Source organism: Bos indicus x Bos taurus, chromosome 3 (genome assembly GCF_003369695.1).
Source record: "Bos indicus x Bos taurus breed Angus x Brahman F1 hybrid chromosome 3, Bos_hybrid_MaternalHap_v2.0, whole genome shotgun sequence".
NCBI classification, from domain to species: domain Eukaryota; kingdom Metazoa; phylum Chordata; class Mammalia; order Artiodactyla; family Bovidae; genus Bos; species Bos indicus x Bos taurus.
The window spans coordinates 14179269-14197359 of NC_040078.1; the positions used below are offsets into that span (position 1 = coordinate 14179269).

The following is an 18091-nucleotide window of genomic DNA, read 5'->3' on the forward strand; positions in this document are numbered from 1 at the left end:
TTGGGCTCAAATGCAGCTTTATTTTCTGCTTGTTTTACAGGTACCCCATCCTGCAAACCCATTCTCTTGGGAAACAGAATGAGTGGGTACAGGGGCCTCCAGGGGAATGGAGGGGACAGGATGGCTGGCAAGGAGAGGGCAGTTGAGGCACTTAGAGACCTACTCAAGGCCCTGAGGCCCAGAATAGGAGGGAGAGGGCCTAAGGCAGGACTGGAGACACCCAGATATTGATGTTACAGAAAAAGCCAAACGAATTTTTGGCCAACCCAGTATTTCCCAGAAGCCCCTCTGGGCACTACCATGTGGACTTCAGCTGCACCCCTCTCATGCTGTCACTTCCCGTGGTGGAGAGCATGGGTCTAGGGAGGCTTGGTGGCAGAGGGCAGTGCCTGGGGCTTTGCCCCTTAGGGACCTGGAGCAGGATTGGGAGAGGGATTCAGCCGTGCCTTCCAGTGCCCCACGAGCCTCCACGGACGTCCTTCTTGGGCCTCTACTGGGCGCAGAGCTCGAGCCTGGGAAAGACACACACTCACCCTCCACCCTTGGGCTCCTTGTCTTTTCTCTTCTCAGAGTCTGCCCTCTCCTGTTCTTGCTCCTTGACCTCTGATCTCATCAAAATACTCTCCCTGGCTCAGCCCTTAAGAGCCCAGACTGTGGCTGCATATTCTCAGACAGCAGCGCTGAAGGGGACCCCAAGAGCATTCAGCCCACCTCCTCTGTGCCCCAGAGAGCGGTAGTGATGACTCCAAGTTTACCTAGCCAGCGATGGGCAGAGCTAGGAGAGCCCAAGGCAATATGGGCTAGTGTCTCCCACCTTTCTCCTCCTGACACTCACAGGCCTGCGGGGCACACAGGAGATCTGGGGAAGCCCCCAGCGACCATTCTCCTGGCAGCGGATCAATGGTAGGTTGCGCTGGGTCAGCCCCTCCCGGCACCGGTAACGAAGCACTGTGTCGACTTCATAGCGCAGCCGTGGGCGGCCAAACACTTCAGCCAGGGGCAGCTCTGGTGGGGGCCCACAGGACACTGCAGGGAGAACACAGTCAGGAACTGGGAGCCCGGCTCGAGCAGTCCCCAGAGCTGGGATGGAGGAGAGGAGTAGGCCACGAGCTGACATACAGAGAGGGGGCGGTGGAAGGGCTTCCCTGCGGGCTCAGCGGCAGCGAACCGCCTGCCCGGGCGGGAGACAGGGGCTTGATCCCTCATCCGGGAAGGTCCCAAATGCTGTGGAGCAACTAAGTTCACCACAACTACTGAGCCTGTGCTCCAGAACCCAGGAGCCGCAAGTACGGAAGCCGGGCGCCAAGAGCCTGTGCTTCGCAACAAGGGAAGCCACCACAGAGCTCCTGCACTGCCAGTAGAGAGCGGCCCCCTCACCGCAACTGGAGCACAGCCCGCACAGCAAAGACCCAGCGCGGCCAAAACCAAATAAAATAATAGAACCGTTTAAAAGAGCAGGGGTTCCTAGTGAGCCTGTCTAATTTGTTATCCCTCCCTTGCTCACAGCCTGGGGCACACTTCCGATTCCTCAGTGTAGTTTTGCACTCTCCTCCTGCACACACATCAGTTCCAGGATTCCCTGGCCCCCACCTCTCCTCCCTCTTGCCTGCCCTCACCCAGCCCCATCTTGCAGGTGTAGGACAGGTGGTAGTTGCAGGGAACATCACTCCATTGTCCCTGATCGTGCCACACCATAACCACGCAGTTCTCTCCGGACAGGAAGTAGCTGTCTGGCTGCCCAGGGTTCCAGTTCTCATAGAGCTGGGAGGGCAGGGGGAGGATGCAGGAGGTAATGAGGAGCTCCAGCACCAGGAGTACGAGGAGGAATGGACCTGGAGGGCTTGAGGAGAAGGGGGTCGAGGAGGGGCACCAAGAGAGGGAAGGCTAGAGGGGTGGGGAGTAGGGGACCCCAAAGGGAAAAAATGTCAGGGGATTTGGGGGTAGGGGTAATGGGAACCAGATGAGAAGAAAAGAGAAGGGGACACAAGGAAGAAGGGCCAGGAAGAGGGAAAGGCACAGGGCCAAGAAAAGGAGACGGAGAGATGGGGGTCACTGGGGGTGGAGGGTAGAAGTGCTTCGAAGAAACGACCTAGACCACGTGAGGGGTGGTCGGAATCTCTCACCAGGGGGACGCCATCTGACCACAGGAAATCCCCTTCGATGGTCCTGTCATTGAGCCCGATCCACTGGTACTCCCGGTATCGATCTGGGGGACAACCGCAGAGACGAAAGTGTGCAGTGAGCTTTGCTGCCAGCAGAGGGCGGCCATTCCCCGTCACTGAGCGGTCTGTGGGCGCTAGCGGGCCAAGTCCCCGCAGCCCCAAATCCACCCTTCCCGGTATCCTTATTTCTCCCTCCAACCTCTGCACACGGCAGGAAGGAAGACAGGGGCGTAGGGGTGAAGGAAGAGGAAAAATACCACTAGGGCTAGAAAAGGGAAAGTCTGGAAAAAGTAAAAACTTTCAACAGCGCCAGAGTCGGGGAGAGTAGATGGAGGCAGGAGAGCCAGGGAGGTGGGGAGCGATTATAAACGAGCCCCCAAGGAACCACCAGGCTTATGCAGGTGTGTTTTCTGCGTACTTCTCAGCCCTCCTCTGCCAGAAGCCCCACTGCCCACGTGTGGAGTGGGAAGGAGGGAGACAGGAAGGAAAAGTGAATGAATGGATGAGGTAAACCAAGTAGTGAGTACCTGAATGAACGTATAAGGGAGTTAATAGCACACTCTTTAACTGACTGACTGATGAGTGAGGGAATGTGTGGATGAGAGAACAGGTGGCGAGGGTCGCCTCCCTCCCTGTCCCCAGCCCACTGTTGATGAAGTCCTGTTCCTCCGGCGTGCTGATGCTGGCCAGGTGCGCGCCGTACATCCGGCACTTGTTCTCCGCCTCCTCCCAGCTCCTTCGGGCAGAAAAGTGCTTGTAGCAGGCACCCTGGAAGGCGTCCCAACCGGGGCTGCAGAAGTGGAGGCCTGGGACACAGAAGGGCAGGCAGCTTATAGGGAGGACCCCAGAACTCTGAGAGGCTGGGTCCCCAGACAGGGAGACTGGGCTCCTCCCACCGCCGCAGACCGAGGGGCGGGCCTGAGGGCAGGAGGGCGCGCCCAAGAGCGAGCGCCTGCTTAGGAGCTGGAGGGGCCTCGTGCAGGGCGGCCCTGATGCCTTCCTTCTCTGCAGCGAGAGACCAGGGTGAAGGCTGGAGTCCCGACCTGGGTCTCTGCCATCCGCCATCCGAAAGAAAAGCCGAACCTTCCTCTCCTCCCAGGAGAATGGAGACCGACAAGTACTGAGTGTGCCTGCCAAATTCCAGGCTCACAGACTCCCCGAGAGAGTCGTTTTTGGTTCCACTTAACAGATAAGGAAATTGAGGGTAGGCCTCGGAGAAGTTATGTGATTTGTCTAAAATGGTAATTCATTATCTGCGTTTCCACTGCAGGAGGCCTGAGTTCATCCCTGGTAGGGAACCGAGATCCCGCCAGGCGCGCGGTGTGTCCAAGAGCAAGGACAACAAATGGAGGTTCACTAATGACAGGTCCACAGGGGAAGTGTCCCCTTCCCCCTCCGCCCCCCTCCCCCAGAACCAGTGCACTGTGGCAGGGCCTAGGCTTCAGAGATCCCCCAACCACAGCCCCTCAACACACTCACCAACATCGCACAGGTCCCCCCCATAGCCAGGCAAACACAGGCAGCGGACCCCCTCCTCCTCCTCCAAGCATGTCCCGCCATTGTGGCAGGGGCTGGGGACACAGTCACCTGAGGGGAGAGAAGTGAGGTGGGGGGGCAGGGGAGCACAGCTCTGCAGCCAGCCCTCCAGCTCTGACTCCCTTGTCCTGGGGGCTGTCACAGCGTCCTCAATGTTCTCCCTGAAGCCTGAGTTCTGGGTTTCTCCTCTCCTCACTGTTTCAGCACTGGCTCAGTCCTATGCTGGTCATCGTTATGCCTGCCAGTGTGGGTTCTAACGGGACCAAGGGGATGTGTCCAGGAAAGCTCTCAGGGTATAACTCCACCAAGGGGAAAGATATCAGGCTGTTAGTCATGCACCCTGGACTCTTACCTAGCTTCTGGCTCTGCTGGGTGACATTGAGATGGTCACTTTACTTCTCTAGGTCTAGAGTTTAGTCCCCCAGCCCCTGTCATTGCTCCAGGTCTTAGCATGATTCTGGGTAGTTTAGATAGGCTAGGTGGAACTGAAGGAGAGGACAGTCACCATAGGAACAGTGAGTTCTGACCTGCCCTTTACTGCTTCTGAGACCTGATACTGGGGTGGTCCGGGAGGGAGCTAACCTGGCTCCCCCTGCTGTCCACTGGGCAGAGTCATGCCCAGAAGCTGCTGGGGGAAGATCCAATGTACTTCCCTCACTCTATGCCCTCTCCTTCCCCACTGCCCCCAACCCATCCCAGGAATGGAGCCCAGTAGCTCCCCCTGTCTTGCAGCACTGGCTCCACAGTCTCTCAACATCATCCAACCTCTGCCTCTCCTCCTTATCTCTTCAGACTCTCCCCACTCACCAGACTCCCCTTTCCCCCTCCACTTGGGGCCTTCTGAAGGTTCCCCCAGCCTAGAAACCCTTTCAACTCCTTCCTTCTGGTTCCCTCTCCTCCAGGCAGTCTTCTTGGACTAACACACTACCCTGAAGGCCTGCAATCTGTTATCTAGGTCCAGCTCCAGCTGGCTAGGCCATCTGCCTCCTTTTCTGCACTCTCTCTCAGGATGCTGGGTGGCTGCCCCTACGCTGGGCCTGGGTGCTGAAGGGGCTGACAAATTCGACTGCTTTCTGTTCCAGAGGACCGGGAGAAGATGAGCTCACAGACTGACAGGACAGGTCAGGGTTCTCAGCCCAGCTTGGGGCGGGACCTTCAGACCATGCCATCCACTCTTGGAGGCCAAGGCCAGGGCCCACAATGCTTCACTCTGGCCCGAGATCCCACTGCCTGGTGGGGATCAGAGCAGAGGTGGGGGGAGGAGGAGCTGGAGTTGGTTCAAAGAATTTTTCTGGGATGACCTAGCTGTTCTGGGTAAAATGAATCAGCTGTTCCAGCACCACACTCCCTGTCATCACCCTTTCTGCCAACAGTTTCTTCCAATCTGGTGTTGCTGCCTCCCAGGGTGAAGCAAGGAGGGGAGGTGTTTTACTTAACTCCTTAAGCACTAGGTCCTACACAAGGTAGGAGTCCTGAACTCCCTTTCCATTCCTCACACTTTTCTGCTCCCCCTGGGGTCCTCTCTGCCCAACCCTCCAATCCTGGTGGACAAAGACCCTCAAACTTGGTCTGTGGAGTCCCACCCAAGCCAAAGTTCCCTCTCCCTGGCTGTGAGTGGCAGAACCTGACCAGGAGGGGAAGCTGTGTTGTTGGTGAAGGAACTTCTCAAGACTTTCTGGTATTCCCATCCCCCCACCCCTTTTGGATCAACTATTATACACACTCAGAAAGTTATCCCTGCCTTCCTGCTGCAATAGCGGGCTGGAGGACCACTCACTCATCCCCCAGGTGGTGTAACTAAGACACCACAGATACTTCCAATGGTGCTCCTCTCCCACCAAAGCCCCTTCCCGCCCAGTGCAGCACTGTACTCCAAGGCCAGCTGGGCAGGGAGCCAGTAGTCAAAATGCATGAGCCTAGGTGTGATGCAGAGACCCTGAGCCCACCCTGGACCATCTAGAAGAGTGGTCCTGGGACTAGGAGGATCCCAGCCTTCTCCAGACATCTCCATGTGGAAATTCAGCCTTCACTGAATAGGTAGGGCTTCTTGGTCTCAGACCCCAAAACCTAACTCCCCATTCCCCCTCCCTCCACACTTTCCATCTTCCCTTGCTGATCTGTGTCTTCTCCAGCATTAGCAACTTTGAGATCCTTTGGGTTCAGGGAGGGTAAAATAGCGGGTGAGGGTAGTCATTAGCACAGGAGTTAGTGGAGGAGGGAGAGATCATGGGCATGAAAGTGAGATTCTAACCCCCGTGGATGTTTGCGGGAGGGGAACAGGCTCTTGGGGCACCTGGATGCCAGGAAACGGCCTCCACGCTAGGATGGGCTCTCTCTGTCAGGACCCTGTGTGTGCGGCTCTAGATGGGAGCCAAGAGGCTGGATCAGAAGTGAATACAAAGGGACATATACACACACATGTGCGCACACGCACACACACACACATGCACACACTCTGGGCTGCAGAGGTTTCTCCCTGTCAGAAGTGAGGGAACACAACTCCCAGCACGCCCACAGACTGAGAGACAGACTTCTCTGGGGTAATGTGTAGATGTCAGGGGACAGGAAGGAAGGCAGAGACAAGCCTGAGGAGAGCATGAAGAAACAGCAAGGGGCTGTTAGACCAGTAGGACAGGAAAGGGTGCAGGCTGAAGATGGAAAAGGAAGAGGCACAAAGACACACAAAGACCCAGGGAGAGAGAGAGAGAGACAGAGACAGAGATGGAACCACAAGAAGCACCAAAGAGCTACCCAGCACACAAATCCATGGGATGAAAGGGGCAAACAGCTGGGGGTGGAGACAGAGGGTGCCAGAGTTCTGGTTATAAAGCAGTTTAATAGAGATTTATTTCCAAGGCTTGTTTCCATGAAACAGTTGAAAAAAGTACTTCATAGAAGTAGTTGCTTAAGGCTCTGTGGGGATAAGGGCTCTCCTGGACCCCAAAGGTTGAGGGGTGGGAACGGGACTCCAGGCTTCCCTGATACCAGTGGGAGGCAGCTGAAGGGAAGAGGCATACAGGATGGGGAGGAGGCAGCAGGGGATGGGCCTGGGCCTTGAAGAATGCAAAAGGCTGTGAGGGCACCCACTGAGCAAGGCCTGAGGGTGCTCTGTGGGGCCAGTGAGATGTGAGTCACAGGTAGAGAACTGAGGCTAGGAAAAAGTTCCAGGTGGTTGGTGGTGGGGCTGGGGGTCACAGTGAGGATTCCAGAAACAGGGAGAGGTCACAGGGTGGGAGTCACGGAGTTGGGGGTTATAGGGTGAGAAGTCAGAGAGCTGGGATGGTAGTCACAAAGTGGGGCATCCAGGACTGGAAGCCTGCAGGTGGAGGTGGGTAGGAGAATGAAGGCAAAGGGGCAATGGTGGGTTAAAGGACTATGGGTCAGGTGATCCAGAGCTGCAGGGGGAGGAAGAGGAGGAGGAGAAGGAGGGAGGCTGAGCCTTGGGCAAAGTTACCTGATGAGGGGGCCACGGCCACTCCACCACGGCTGGCACTGTCAGTGGGCAGCACTGGCTGGGCACGCACTGAAGTCCCTGCTGGGACAGTTCTTCTGGAATTCTCTTCAGAGGGGGTCTCCAGATCCCTGGTATCCCCAGGGGCCCGTGTGGCTGGAAGCAGGGAAGGGGCATCCTCGGAGCTTCCTGTCTCCTCACTCTCTCCTCGAGGGGCCCCAGAGAGCTCAGGACCCCCAGTCTCCTCCTCTATCTCTCTTGCCCCAACCAGAGTGGAAGGTGGGGGGGATGCCAGGTTCCCCTCCCTAGGAGTGGGCAGGGTCTTGGTGGGTGGTCCAAGGACCCTTGGAGGCCTGGGAGCCTCTGGCTCATCATAGGGTGGTGGTGATACACCAGGCTGGAGGGCAGCCCTCACTGGAGGCGATGCCTGGGTGAGTGACTCCTCTGGAACGGGCTCAGTGGGGAGAGGGGCCTCTGGGTCCAGGCTGCTGAGCTCACTGGGCCAGGCCCACAGGGCCTCATCCTCCACCTCCTCCTCTTCTTCTTCCTCTTCTTTCTCTTCTTCACCCCTGTATCTCTCTTCTTGCTCCAACACCTTGCCTTCCTCTTCTGAGGACCCCAATGGAGGCACAATGGATTGGGTTTCGAATTCTAGGCAAAGCACAGATGATTCAGCACCAGGGACAGCACCCGCCAGAGGACAGGAAGAAGGAAGGGGAAGCGGTGGACAAGTGGGGCTGGGGAGGGTGAGCCCTGGGGGAGAGGCGAGAGGCTGCCCTGGGGAGGAATTGTCTTTGCTCTGAACCAGAAGAATTTCAACCGGAGTTGTAATATTAAGGCAACACTTGAGAAGGCTCTGTGAGGTGTCATTAGTCCAGGAAAACCTGGTGGTTGCATCTCCCTCTACCAGTCTGTTAAAATTCTGTTTATTTTGGATAGGTGATGGGGAGGAGGGACCAAAGAAAGGAGATCCTGCCTTCCCAAAGGGCAGCTTCTTAGTCCAGGCATCTCCAGATCTAGCCATTTGGGAGTGGGCTCTGCTGGAAAGGCAAAGGTTGGCAGAGGGACAAGGGCGGTGCCTTGCACTACTGTGCTGTTGAGAGGGCAGAGCCACAGTGGGGACAACCCCGGCCTCAGCCCAGGCCGGCCCCTTCTGCCTCTAACTTCTTCCAGGCAAAGACACCCCCAGGATGAGAGACTTGAGTTACCTAGGAGGGTTCTAGGGGCCTCTGCTGGGTCTTCTGGAGTGGAGCTCCCACCACCTCCATCCTCTATAATGGGGATGGAATAGATGGCTCCTCGGGACTCGCTTTCCACAGCTTCCTGGGGCAGCTTCAGTTCCTCCAGGGTCTCAGTCACTGTGACAATGGCTTCCAGTGCATCAGAGGCCAGGTGAGAGGCTGGGTTGGCTGCCTCAGGGATGGCAGAAGGCTGGGCAGAGTCTGTGGCAGAAGGAAAGTGCCAGTGGGAGGTTAGAGAGGTGGCTCTCCCCCCAGCCCATGCCTGCATGTGAGGGCTCTGGGTTAGACTGAGAGATCATGGAATTCTCTTAATTCTCTCTCATCCTCTCTGTGAAGCACTCATGGGGCCCAGGGAGCACCCCAGGACTTCATCACTCATTCCTCAAGCATTAATCAAGTGTCCACTATGTACCATGCCAAGCAATCTCCTGGGCACTGAGGACGGAGTGCAGAGCCAAATAGTATGATTTCTGCCCCTATTATTATATTCTAGATACAGATAAGCAATTAAACATACATTATAACTTTACCATCTAAAGAACAATTCAGCAGAGTAAGGAGATGGGAAGTACTACTTTAGACAGACTGGTAAAGAAAGGCTCAGGAGAGAAGCCATCCCTTGGAGACAGAAGGATGAACAGAATGGCCTCAGCACTGTGGGACCCTGGGTTTGGGGCAAGATGTGAGGGATCCCAGTCATTCCAAGACTTTAGAAATGGATGGGGACAGGCTGCCATCACCACAGGAGAGCTGAAGGACAGAGAACAGGAAGGACATTCCACCATCACCACCAGACGATCTCAGTGTTGGGGCAAAAGGGCAAAGGATGAGCAGACCTATCATTTCAGGACCTGCTCTCTTCAAATAACCAGATTTTTAGAATGAATTGACTTGTCTCTGGGGAAGGGAACCAAGAGCAGAAAACCAGTGAAGGGAAGGTGGAATTGGGCTAAGAAAAGCCCTGGGGGCTGTCCTTGCTCAGCCAGACAGCACAGGACAGCATGTCCTGCCTGCCTTTGTCACCTGCTCATACCAGACGGAGAAGGCAATGGCAACCCACTCCAGTACTCTTGCCTGGAGAATCCCATGGACAGAGGAGCCTGTTGGGCTGCCGTCTGTGGGGTCGCACAGAGTCAGACATGACTGATGCGACTTAGCAGCAGCAGCAGCATACCGACAAGCTAACCTGTGCCCTAGGCTGCTTCTGTCCCCACCTGCTCCCCACTCTAGTCATCCTCCTCCCTAGCTCCATCTCCTGATTCAGTTCCTCTTTCCATTTCATCCCAGAATAGTGCTTGGCATATAATTACAATCAGTGTTAGAAGTGTTAGCTACTGTTATTATAATTATCATCATCACCATTATCCATGTTCCAGTAAGCCTATTCAGATGGACCTGTCTTCCTGTGGACTTGACTTTCCTACTCCACCCAGCCTCAGGCCAAAGCTGTCTGGAGATCAGTCCCAGTGGAAGTAAAGCTTTTCTCCCAGTCTTTCCTCATGCTGGGAGTGAGACATCTTGTCTTCAGTCAGACTCGGGGCTCCCATGGCAGCAGTTGCATCTTCCTCCTTCAGACTAGGGGCTCCCTGAGGGTAAAGACTGTTTCTTCTACCACCATTTCTGCCTCCAGCAGAAATACCAGTATTAGTACAACTAAAGTACCAGTACTACTGAAGGCTCCCAGCTGGGGCAAGGACTCAGATACTCTACGGCAATGCCTCCCTAACTGTCAGTCACCCTTGGCCTGGGCCCTGTGCCTCTCCTCTAGCTCTCAATATAAGACGTGGGCAGGAAGCTGTCTCTACACCCAACTGTCCTTAAGGATCTGCTCCCTGTGAGGGGTAGGGGATTACATCTGTCCATCAGTATTTGGTGTTAAAGAGTTGATACCTTCAAGCTTAAGCTGAAGGCTCTGGAAACCCTGCTGAGGGCTCTGGAGGCTATTTGGTTAAGTGAAGTGGATCATTCCTTGGATTCAGAGAGTGTTGGTCATCTCTGCTCTGTTCATGAGCTGACCAGAGATGGAGACATGATTGGCAGCCCAATAGGGGAGAGGGGGCAGTTTAGGCAATGCAGAGAGGTGAGCCCTCCTTGAGGCCACACAGACCAAGTCAGAGGGCACCACCCGCAGCACCAGGAGGCAAATGGCAAAGACCCAGGAGAAACTGGTCAGGGCCAGGGTGGAACTGGAGGGCTCGACTCTGACTGCCTGAGGTTGGTCTCAGCCTCTGCAAGGGAGTGGGCTCACCTCGGAAGCAGTAGACGTTGAAGCGGCTGTGCTTGTTGGGGAAGCCAGTCTGGTTGGGGAAGAGGAAGAGAGTCTTGACACCAGGGAGGCCCCCACCACAGCGCTGGCTGGGGGTGACGATGGGGTAGCGCACACTGCCATCAGCCAGCCAGCCAGGGCTGCAGCGGTCCAGGCCACCATCCCAGGCTGCATACAGCTGGCCGGTGGTTGCAATCTTAGCACCCCGCTCCTGGCAGTATGTCCGCGCCTCCTCCAAGGTCAGCTTGTCTGGAGGGGCACCCAGGAACAGCTCTCCTGGGGAGGAAAAAGAGGCTGGGTTACCAGGAAGGTAGCTCCTTCCACCCGGGGCTCCCACTGGGACTCTGGGCAAGCTCCTCTGGGCCTCAGTTTCCTCATCTGTGACATGGAGCCCATCGTCCTACTTCACAGGATCAAAGTCTTGACAGAACCTTGCTGCTGCTAAGTCACTTCAGTGGTGTCCAACTCTGTGCGACCCCATCGACGGAAGCCCACCAGGCTCTCCCGTCCCTGGGATTCTCCAGGCAAGAACACTGGAGTGGGTTGCCATTTCCTTCTCCAATGCATGAAAGTGAAAAGTCAAAGTGAAGTCGCTCAGTTGTGTCTGACTCTTTGCGACCCCATGGACTGCAGCCTACCAGGCTCCTCCGTCCATGGGATTTTCCAGGCAAGAGTACTGGAGTGGGATGCCATTGACAGAACCTTAGGATGGATACTACTACTCAAAGGAACCTGGCCCAACTTCCTCATTCTGCAAGGAAGGAAACTGAGGCTCAAAGATGCTAAAACGTAAAGGGATGTATGGAACCTTCTGGTGGGTCTGATGGTAAAGAATCAGCCTGCAATGCGGGAGACTGGGGTTTGATCCCTGGATCAGGAAGATCCCCTGGAGAAGGGAATGGCTACCCACTCCAGTATTCTTGCTTGGAGAAACCCATGGACAGAGGAGCCCAGTAGTGCATGGGGTTGCAGAGTCAGACACGACTGAGCCACTAACACTGGATATCCACCAAAGAGATGTACAGCAGGTGGCAGCAGAGTCAAACTCAATCTCCTATCTCAGCCACCTGTCTGGAGGCTTTGGCTGTGAACCTGTCTCTATGACAGTGTTTGGACTTGTCTCTATGACAGCGTTTGGAGAGAGGGACACTGTTTCCCTTACTCCTGGCTACACACTTAAACACAGTATGGTAAGGTCCAGCAGAGGCCCAGGAGGACCTAAGGGCAGCCCTGGAGAGGGGTCTCTTCCCCTGGGAACCTCCCACCCCCAATCACCATTTAGTTCTTCAGCATAACAGTAAACATCATAGAGGTCATCGGGGTCGACCACTCCGTAGTTCCGGACCCCAGGGAAGCCATCCATGTCTCCATAACAGGCCTCTCGTGGCGTCTGGATGGGATACCTGGGGCGGAAGTACAAATGCCTTCACCAGGAGCCGTCCTGTGGTGACCCCCGCCCCCCACCAATCACATTGCTTTCAGTGCAGCCAAGTGTCTTCTCAGCTCTGCAGAAATGCATCCCCGCCAGCACACAGTCCTAACCCGCCCGCCGCAGACCAACTTCGTCTCCCACAGGCAGGGAGCCCTATAGGGCCCGCCTGTGGCAGCAGCCGGCAGCCCCTGGTAGAATCAGAAGCCATAGCCCCCTCAGAAACAACTAGAAATTCGTGGTCAACAGCCCCAGCCCACCTCACGGTCTGGTCGGACAGCCAGCCAGCGTCACACTGTTCATAGCCCCCGAGGTAGGCGGCATAGAGCTGCTCCGGAGTGGCGATTCGGGCTCCGATGCGGGCACAGGCCTCCTGGGCCCCAGCGAAGGAGAAAGCGTAGCGGGCAGAGCCCTCCCGGTAGAGAAAGACGACCCCTGAGGGGCAGAGAGGACCCTGAGGCGGGATCACCCAGCACACTGACTTCCCCTTACTCTCCTTGTCACTCCCCTGTAGACAAAGGGTAAAGTCCAGATTGTGCTCACTCTACAGCATGAGGGACTTAATTTAGACTGTGGGTAGAATTTTCCTCCGCCTGAAGAAAGAAAGGAGGTAAACTCCTTTTCCAGTTCGGTCTGCGTCTTCTAGGCGTCTGCTTCCGTCCCACACAGTGGGCTCCCCTCCCCTTCTCCGGGAACCCTCTCCATCTCCGACCTCTCACCTTTGACCTTGACCTCCACCGCGTCGCTGCTGTCGTCGATGCCGTGCTGGACCTCGCAGCGGTAAATGCCTGAGTCGTTGGGCCGCAGCTCACTCAGCACCAGGGAGACGTCGGTGAGTGACGCCGGGTAAGCAGGCAGTGCCACGCGGAACCGGTAGGCCTCGCTCACCTTGACGCGTAGGCCCCGCGCCACTAGCACCTCGGCCTCCCGGCCGCCGGACAGGAAGGTCCACTTAACCCGCGGGGAGCCCTGCGCGGCCCGGCGGCTCGGCGACGGCCGCAGGTAGTGAACGTGGCATGGGATGGTGAGGGCGCCGCCCAGCACGCCCTGCAGCGGCGCGTCGCCCGCGATGCGCACGCGGAAGGCCCTGTCCTCTGTGGACGGGCGGAGCCGGCTGGAACTTCGCGTTGTAGATCTACCGCGCCCCACCCCGGGGTTTCTAAGCCCCGCCCCAGGATCCCAACGCCCCGCCCTCGGGTTTTCGTAACCCCGCCCCCCGGCCCCCAACCAGGAACTCAGGGCTCTGGCCGCTGAGTCCTGCAAACTCACCTGTAGGTCCCTCACGCCCACCCCTCAGGGTCGACAGACCCGTCCACAAAGTCTCTCAGCTAGTTTTGCCCCCAGAGCCTCCCAATACCACCCTAGGATTCCTGGGCCCCACTCTGGGTCCTCAAGCCTCACCCCTGGGTCCTGCAACCCTCTTCTCAAAATTTCCCTAGTCTGTTCCTTCAGAGCCCCTTTCTGGATTTCTTCCAGTTCCATCCCTGTTCAGCCTCGCAGCCCCATTCATAGTCCCGGAGGGTCCCCCATCCTCCACCCTAGAGACCGACAGCCTTGTACCTAGTGCCCCACCCCAGCCCTACTCCCCAAATTCCATCACCCTATCAAGGGCCCACAAATCATCCCTGATTTTCAAGTGTCCCTGCATAGGCCCTCCCCCACAGTGCTCCCAATTCCTGGGCCCTGGAGGCTGACAGAGGTTGCTTAGGGCTGGACAAGAGGCTCCTTCCTACCACAGGGGAGATGTAGGAGACAAACCATGACCCTGAGTGGGGTTACTTACCTGAGCTGTCTCCTTCCAGAGCATCAGCCAAGGCCACAGGGATCCAGGCCAGAACCAGGGTTGCCAGGAGGGGCAGGAACAGTGGGGCCATGCTGCAGGATGAGGGAGGGACTGGAGGAGGAGAGATGGGATTAGACCTCAGGATGGACTTCTGACTCCCCACCGGATCCACATGGATCATACATATCCTGACTCCAGGAGCCCACTGTCCCCACCTCATTATTTATTAACACTCCTTCTGATCCCTGTCTCCCCCCAGGGGATTCTTATTCAGAACCAAGACCTGGGTGCTGTCAGCTCACCATGTGACTTCAGGCAAGTTCTTTATTCTCTCATTAAGCCTTTATTTTCTTACTTGTAAAGGAGCACCATTACTACCACTTCACAGGTTGTGATGAGGCTATGTGCTTTCAGAGTGCATTCCATCAAAAAAGAAAAACAACAGAAACAAATAAACCCTGCATACAGTAAGAGCTCAACAAGTGCTTATGGCATATAGCATAATGGCAGATGCTATTATGCTTAGAGTCCCCTCTGTCCTCCCAGGGCCAGACTTGTTTGGACCCTCCTCCTCCCACAATACCTATCCAACTTTTCCTCCCTATACCTTCCTCCCTAGCTTCCTCCAGGAAGACTTCCTAGACTAAACCCAGGCAATGTACAGCTCTCTCCAGTCTAACCCCTCCTTGACCTCCCCCCTCTACACTGCACCATTACTTATAAGGAAACTCTTCTCTTTACCCCCCAGCATCCTCCACCCCCTCCTCCTTGGCTGCCTTCTCCCTCCTTCCCAGCCTTTCCTTTCTGCCTGGCACGGGCTTTCCCACCGGATCTCCTGGCTCAGAAACCAGCTGGGACAAAGCCCCTGTCTCTGCTAGTCTGGACTCCATCCAGCCTCTTCCTCCCCCAACTCCAGCACCAGGCTAAGGGGGATGTGTGAGAATAAATGAGAGGGACCATTTCCCATCTGCTCTTGGCCATCAGAAGCTCTGAGAACTCAGACTATTCCTCTGAAGATCTCAAGGCACTTATTACACTCTCATAATGGATGGGTGGGGGTGGGACATTGAGAAAGGGCTCAGAGAGGGATAGGGTTGAAACTGAGTCCCCAGTGGAACCAAGTCAAGTACCAGGCCAGTGTGCCCCAAGGAGGGAAGGCTGCAGAGCCAACTTCATTTTTTAATGGTTGGCCTAGCCTCAAAAGAGCATGGAGTCCCAAACTGCCATGGAATAGGCCAGGGGTGCAGCAGGAGAGATGAAGGTTAGACTATAAGCAAGACTTCCTTGACATCAGGCTTCTTCCCACTGGCTACTCCCCATCTTCCCTGACCAATCAGGCTCTGCCCTTGTATATATATATATATATATATATATATATATATATCCCATTTCCTGAGCCTGAGCTGATAGGAAATTACCCTCTTCTCCCAGATCCTCCCAAAGATCCCAGATCTTCCTAAGGACGCCTCCCCACCACTGTGATCTCCGTTTCCCCAGTGTGGCTGGGCATCATTTCCTCAGGGTCAGAGGTGGGGGTGGAATGGCAGGAGCCAGATACCCAGAGCCTCTCTTTGACCTTTGAGAGGGAGGAGGTTCTTGTTGGGACCCAATCAGAGGAAGCTGGGAGCAGCTCTGGGCATGGGAGCACTTGAGAGGACTGCTTTCTGGGGTTGGAGAGGGGACCATTTGGCATGAACAGTCAGTGCCTGCCGGGTGCTTGGGAGACTGTTTTGCCGTGCCTTTGAGCTGTGCCAGGTCCTGAGCTAGGCCCCTCTCTGGCACCTTCCCTCCCCTCTCCCTGGGCTAGGGCTGGAGCTACTCACAGCTCTTTGACGGGCGGCCCAGAAACCCATATAGTTGGAACCACTCTGGGACCAACACCCTAGAACCTCCTTTCACCCCTGTTACGTAGGTGGGGGAATGAGGGGAGAAAGTCTGAAGCTGATGAGGACCTGGATGTGCTGAATCATGGAGGGTATCCCACCCCTACCTCCAGGATTGGGTGTCACTGATTAGCAAGGCCAGGAGGGTGGCTCTGATTGTGTGGTTCCTAGGAGCAGAGAGTTCTGCACACCTCCTACCCCCTCACCAGTCCCGCCAAGCTTGGACCTCAGCCCCTTCCTGGAATAGCTAGAAGTCCTGAGAAAACTTAAGCATCCCCTCTTTTGGTCCAAGACTTAGACTCAGGGATCCAAGCCTTAGTCTCCATCCCACACATCCTCCCACCTCCGTTCCATCTTCTCATTCTCCAGAGCTGGACACACCACTCCATCTCTAACCTCAGGAGCTCAGCACTCTTCCTGTCCCTTCCCCTGATGCCACACCATTCCTCCACTCCAGTTTCTGGATTTCTGCCCTTGTGTTGAGTTTCCCCAGCTGTTTGGGAAACTTCCCTCATGTTACAACATTACCATTCCTGTCTGACGATGGATGTCTATCCCCTCACAGGCTTCATAAATCCAGTCCACAGAGAATCAAGACCAGGCTGTGTGTGCCCACCATCTCCATGCTGAATGTCCACCGGCTGGCAGTGCAAGGTCTGCCCCATAGGAACTGAGCTCCAGTGCTCAGCAGAGTCAGCAGGGATGCACAGGAGGCCAGAACTTTGGTCACCTCAGGGGGGAAGCTTTCAGCTATCCCCTTTGAGGCCCTGTGAGGGGCAACAGGAACCTACACAATATCATTGAGGCCTTAACAGGGCCTACAGGAGTAATTGCAGTCATTGTAAAAAATAGGCTTATTTATTGGAAGCACAACTAATAATATGATTAGCAACATCGCCAGCTGAGCTATTGTGAATTATAAAACCTGAAATGTGGGTGATGCTGTTATCAACGGCAAAGTTAGCCATGACAGTACAGGCACTGGTAATACTTGGGGTGGATCTGTGGGTAACAGTGTCCCTTGATCTCACTGTATTACCTGGAATAGGAATAACACAGATACTAATGATGCTAATAAAATTGATGGCAAATCTTAGTCCTGTTAGAACCCCGTGGGCTGAGCTATTCTGATAGGAAGGGAGTATGGAAGTACTTGACGGGGGAGGGGAGTGCTTCCCAGCCCAAAAGCAGTGCTAGGAAGGAAAACAGGAGTGCTAACTGGAATTCCAGCTGACAGTTTCTGTCTACCTGAGCCAGGCCTCTTAACTAAATGCTTCCCATGAATGCCTGTGTGCGTGCTAAGTTGCATCCAGTCCTGTCTGACTCTTTGCGACCCCATGGACTGCAGCCTGCCAGGCTCCTCTGTCCAGGGGATTCTCCAGGCAAGAATTTTGGAGTGGGTTGCCATGCCCTCCTCCAGGGGATCTTCCCCACCCAGGGATCGAACCCTTCTCTCTCATGTCTCCTGCATTGGCAGGCGAGTTCTTTACCACTAGTGCCACCTGGGAAGTCTTTTCCATGTATAACCTCAACTTTAAGAAAAATACTCTTTAGGCATTACATCAATGAGGAATCCGAGGTTCAGGGAGGTCAACTAATTTGCCCAAGGTCACTTATCAAGTAAGTTGGGATTCCATTTCCAGTGGGCGCCAGGACCACCCAATACAGAGGCTCCTGTCGGCTGTCGCGCGAGCTACGAGGAGGTACCCCTAGGGTGGCCCGCCCCGGCTCCTCCCGCGCTGCTGCCTGCACCGTGGGTACCCAGGGGCGGAGGATGAAGGTCGGAAATCTCCGCCGTAGTGCTGGGACTGGAGCCCGCAGCAGGGAAGACGCGAGAACCCAGAGGGGCGTTCCCATGAGCTCGCGGACTCGAGGGGGCTGCGGGTTAGACTGCAAGCAGCAATGGGGGTGCCAGCGGCAGAGCTGGAGATGGCAGGATTGGTAGCAGGGGCCGTGGGCGCTCCGAGCTGGCCGACAGCCGGCCTCGCCGAGGTGTCAGGGGTCTGTGGGGTGAGTGCGCCGGGGCCGCGGGAGGCAAAGGCTGAGGGGTCGGGGCAGCAGACCACAGGGCAGCCGCCGGGAGCGCCCTTCTCTCTCCCTCCCAGGTGGGAGGCCGGGATGCCGTCACACTCACCTACCGGCAGGCAACTGAGGACCGGGGTGGGGGTGAGGCACCGCGAAGTTTGCCCCCTCCTTTGGGGGTCTCTTCTGGGTCCACGGCTCGGTCCTGCAGCTGCAACCGAGACTGCGGCGGGGACTGCGCGGGCGCGAGGAGAGGCTGGGCCCGCAAGACGCTCGGAAGAGGGCGCCGGGCCGCTGGGCGCCGCACAAAACCCCCTT

General features: G+C 56.1%; 1 protein-coding gene across 5 annotated transcripts; it reads right to left on the reverse strand.

The window, feature by feature from the left end:
- BCAN (brevican) lies at positions 1–18091 on the reverse strand. Of its 5 annotated transcripts, none has more exons than XM_027529998.1 (14): positions 17890–18091; positions 13869–13979; positions 12805–13179; positions 12346–12520; positions 11932–12059; positions 10639–10932; positions 8358–8591; positions 7153–7800; positions 3642–3749; positions 2810–2968; positions 2124–2206; positions 1617–1761; positions 836–1026; positions 1–512 (listed from the first exon to the last, which is right to left on the reverse strand). In XM_027529998.1, exons 2-14 carry the CDS (start codon positions 13957–13959, stop codon positions 405–407), a joined length of 2739 nt encoding a protein of 912 aa, XP_027385799.1. In that variant the 5' UTR covers positions 13960–13979; positions 17890–18091; the 3' UTR covers positions 1–404. The 5 variants fall into 5 exon arrangements, 4 of the variants coding, with proteins under 4 accessions (XP_027385799.1, XP_027385794.1, XP_027385806.1 ...); XM_027529993.1 differs by having other exon boundaries at positions 17886–18083; XM_027530005.1 differs by lacking the exon at positions 17890–18091 and adding an exon at positions 14171–14275.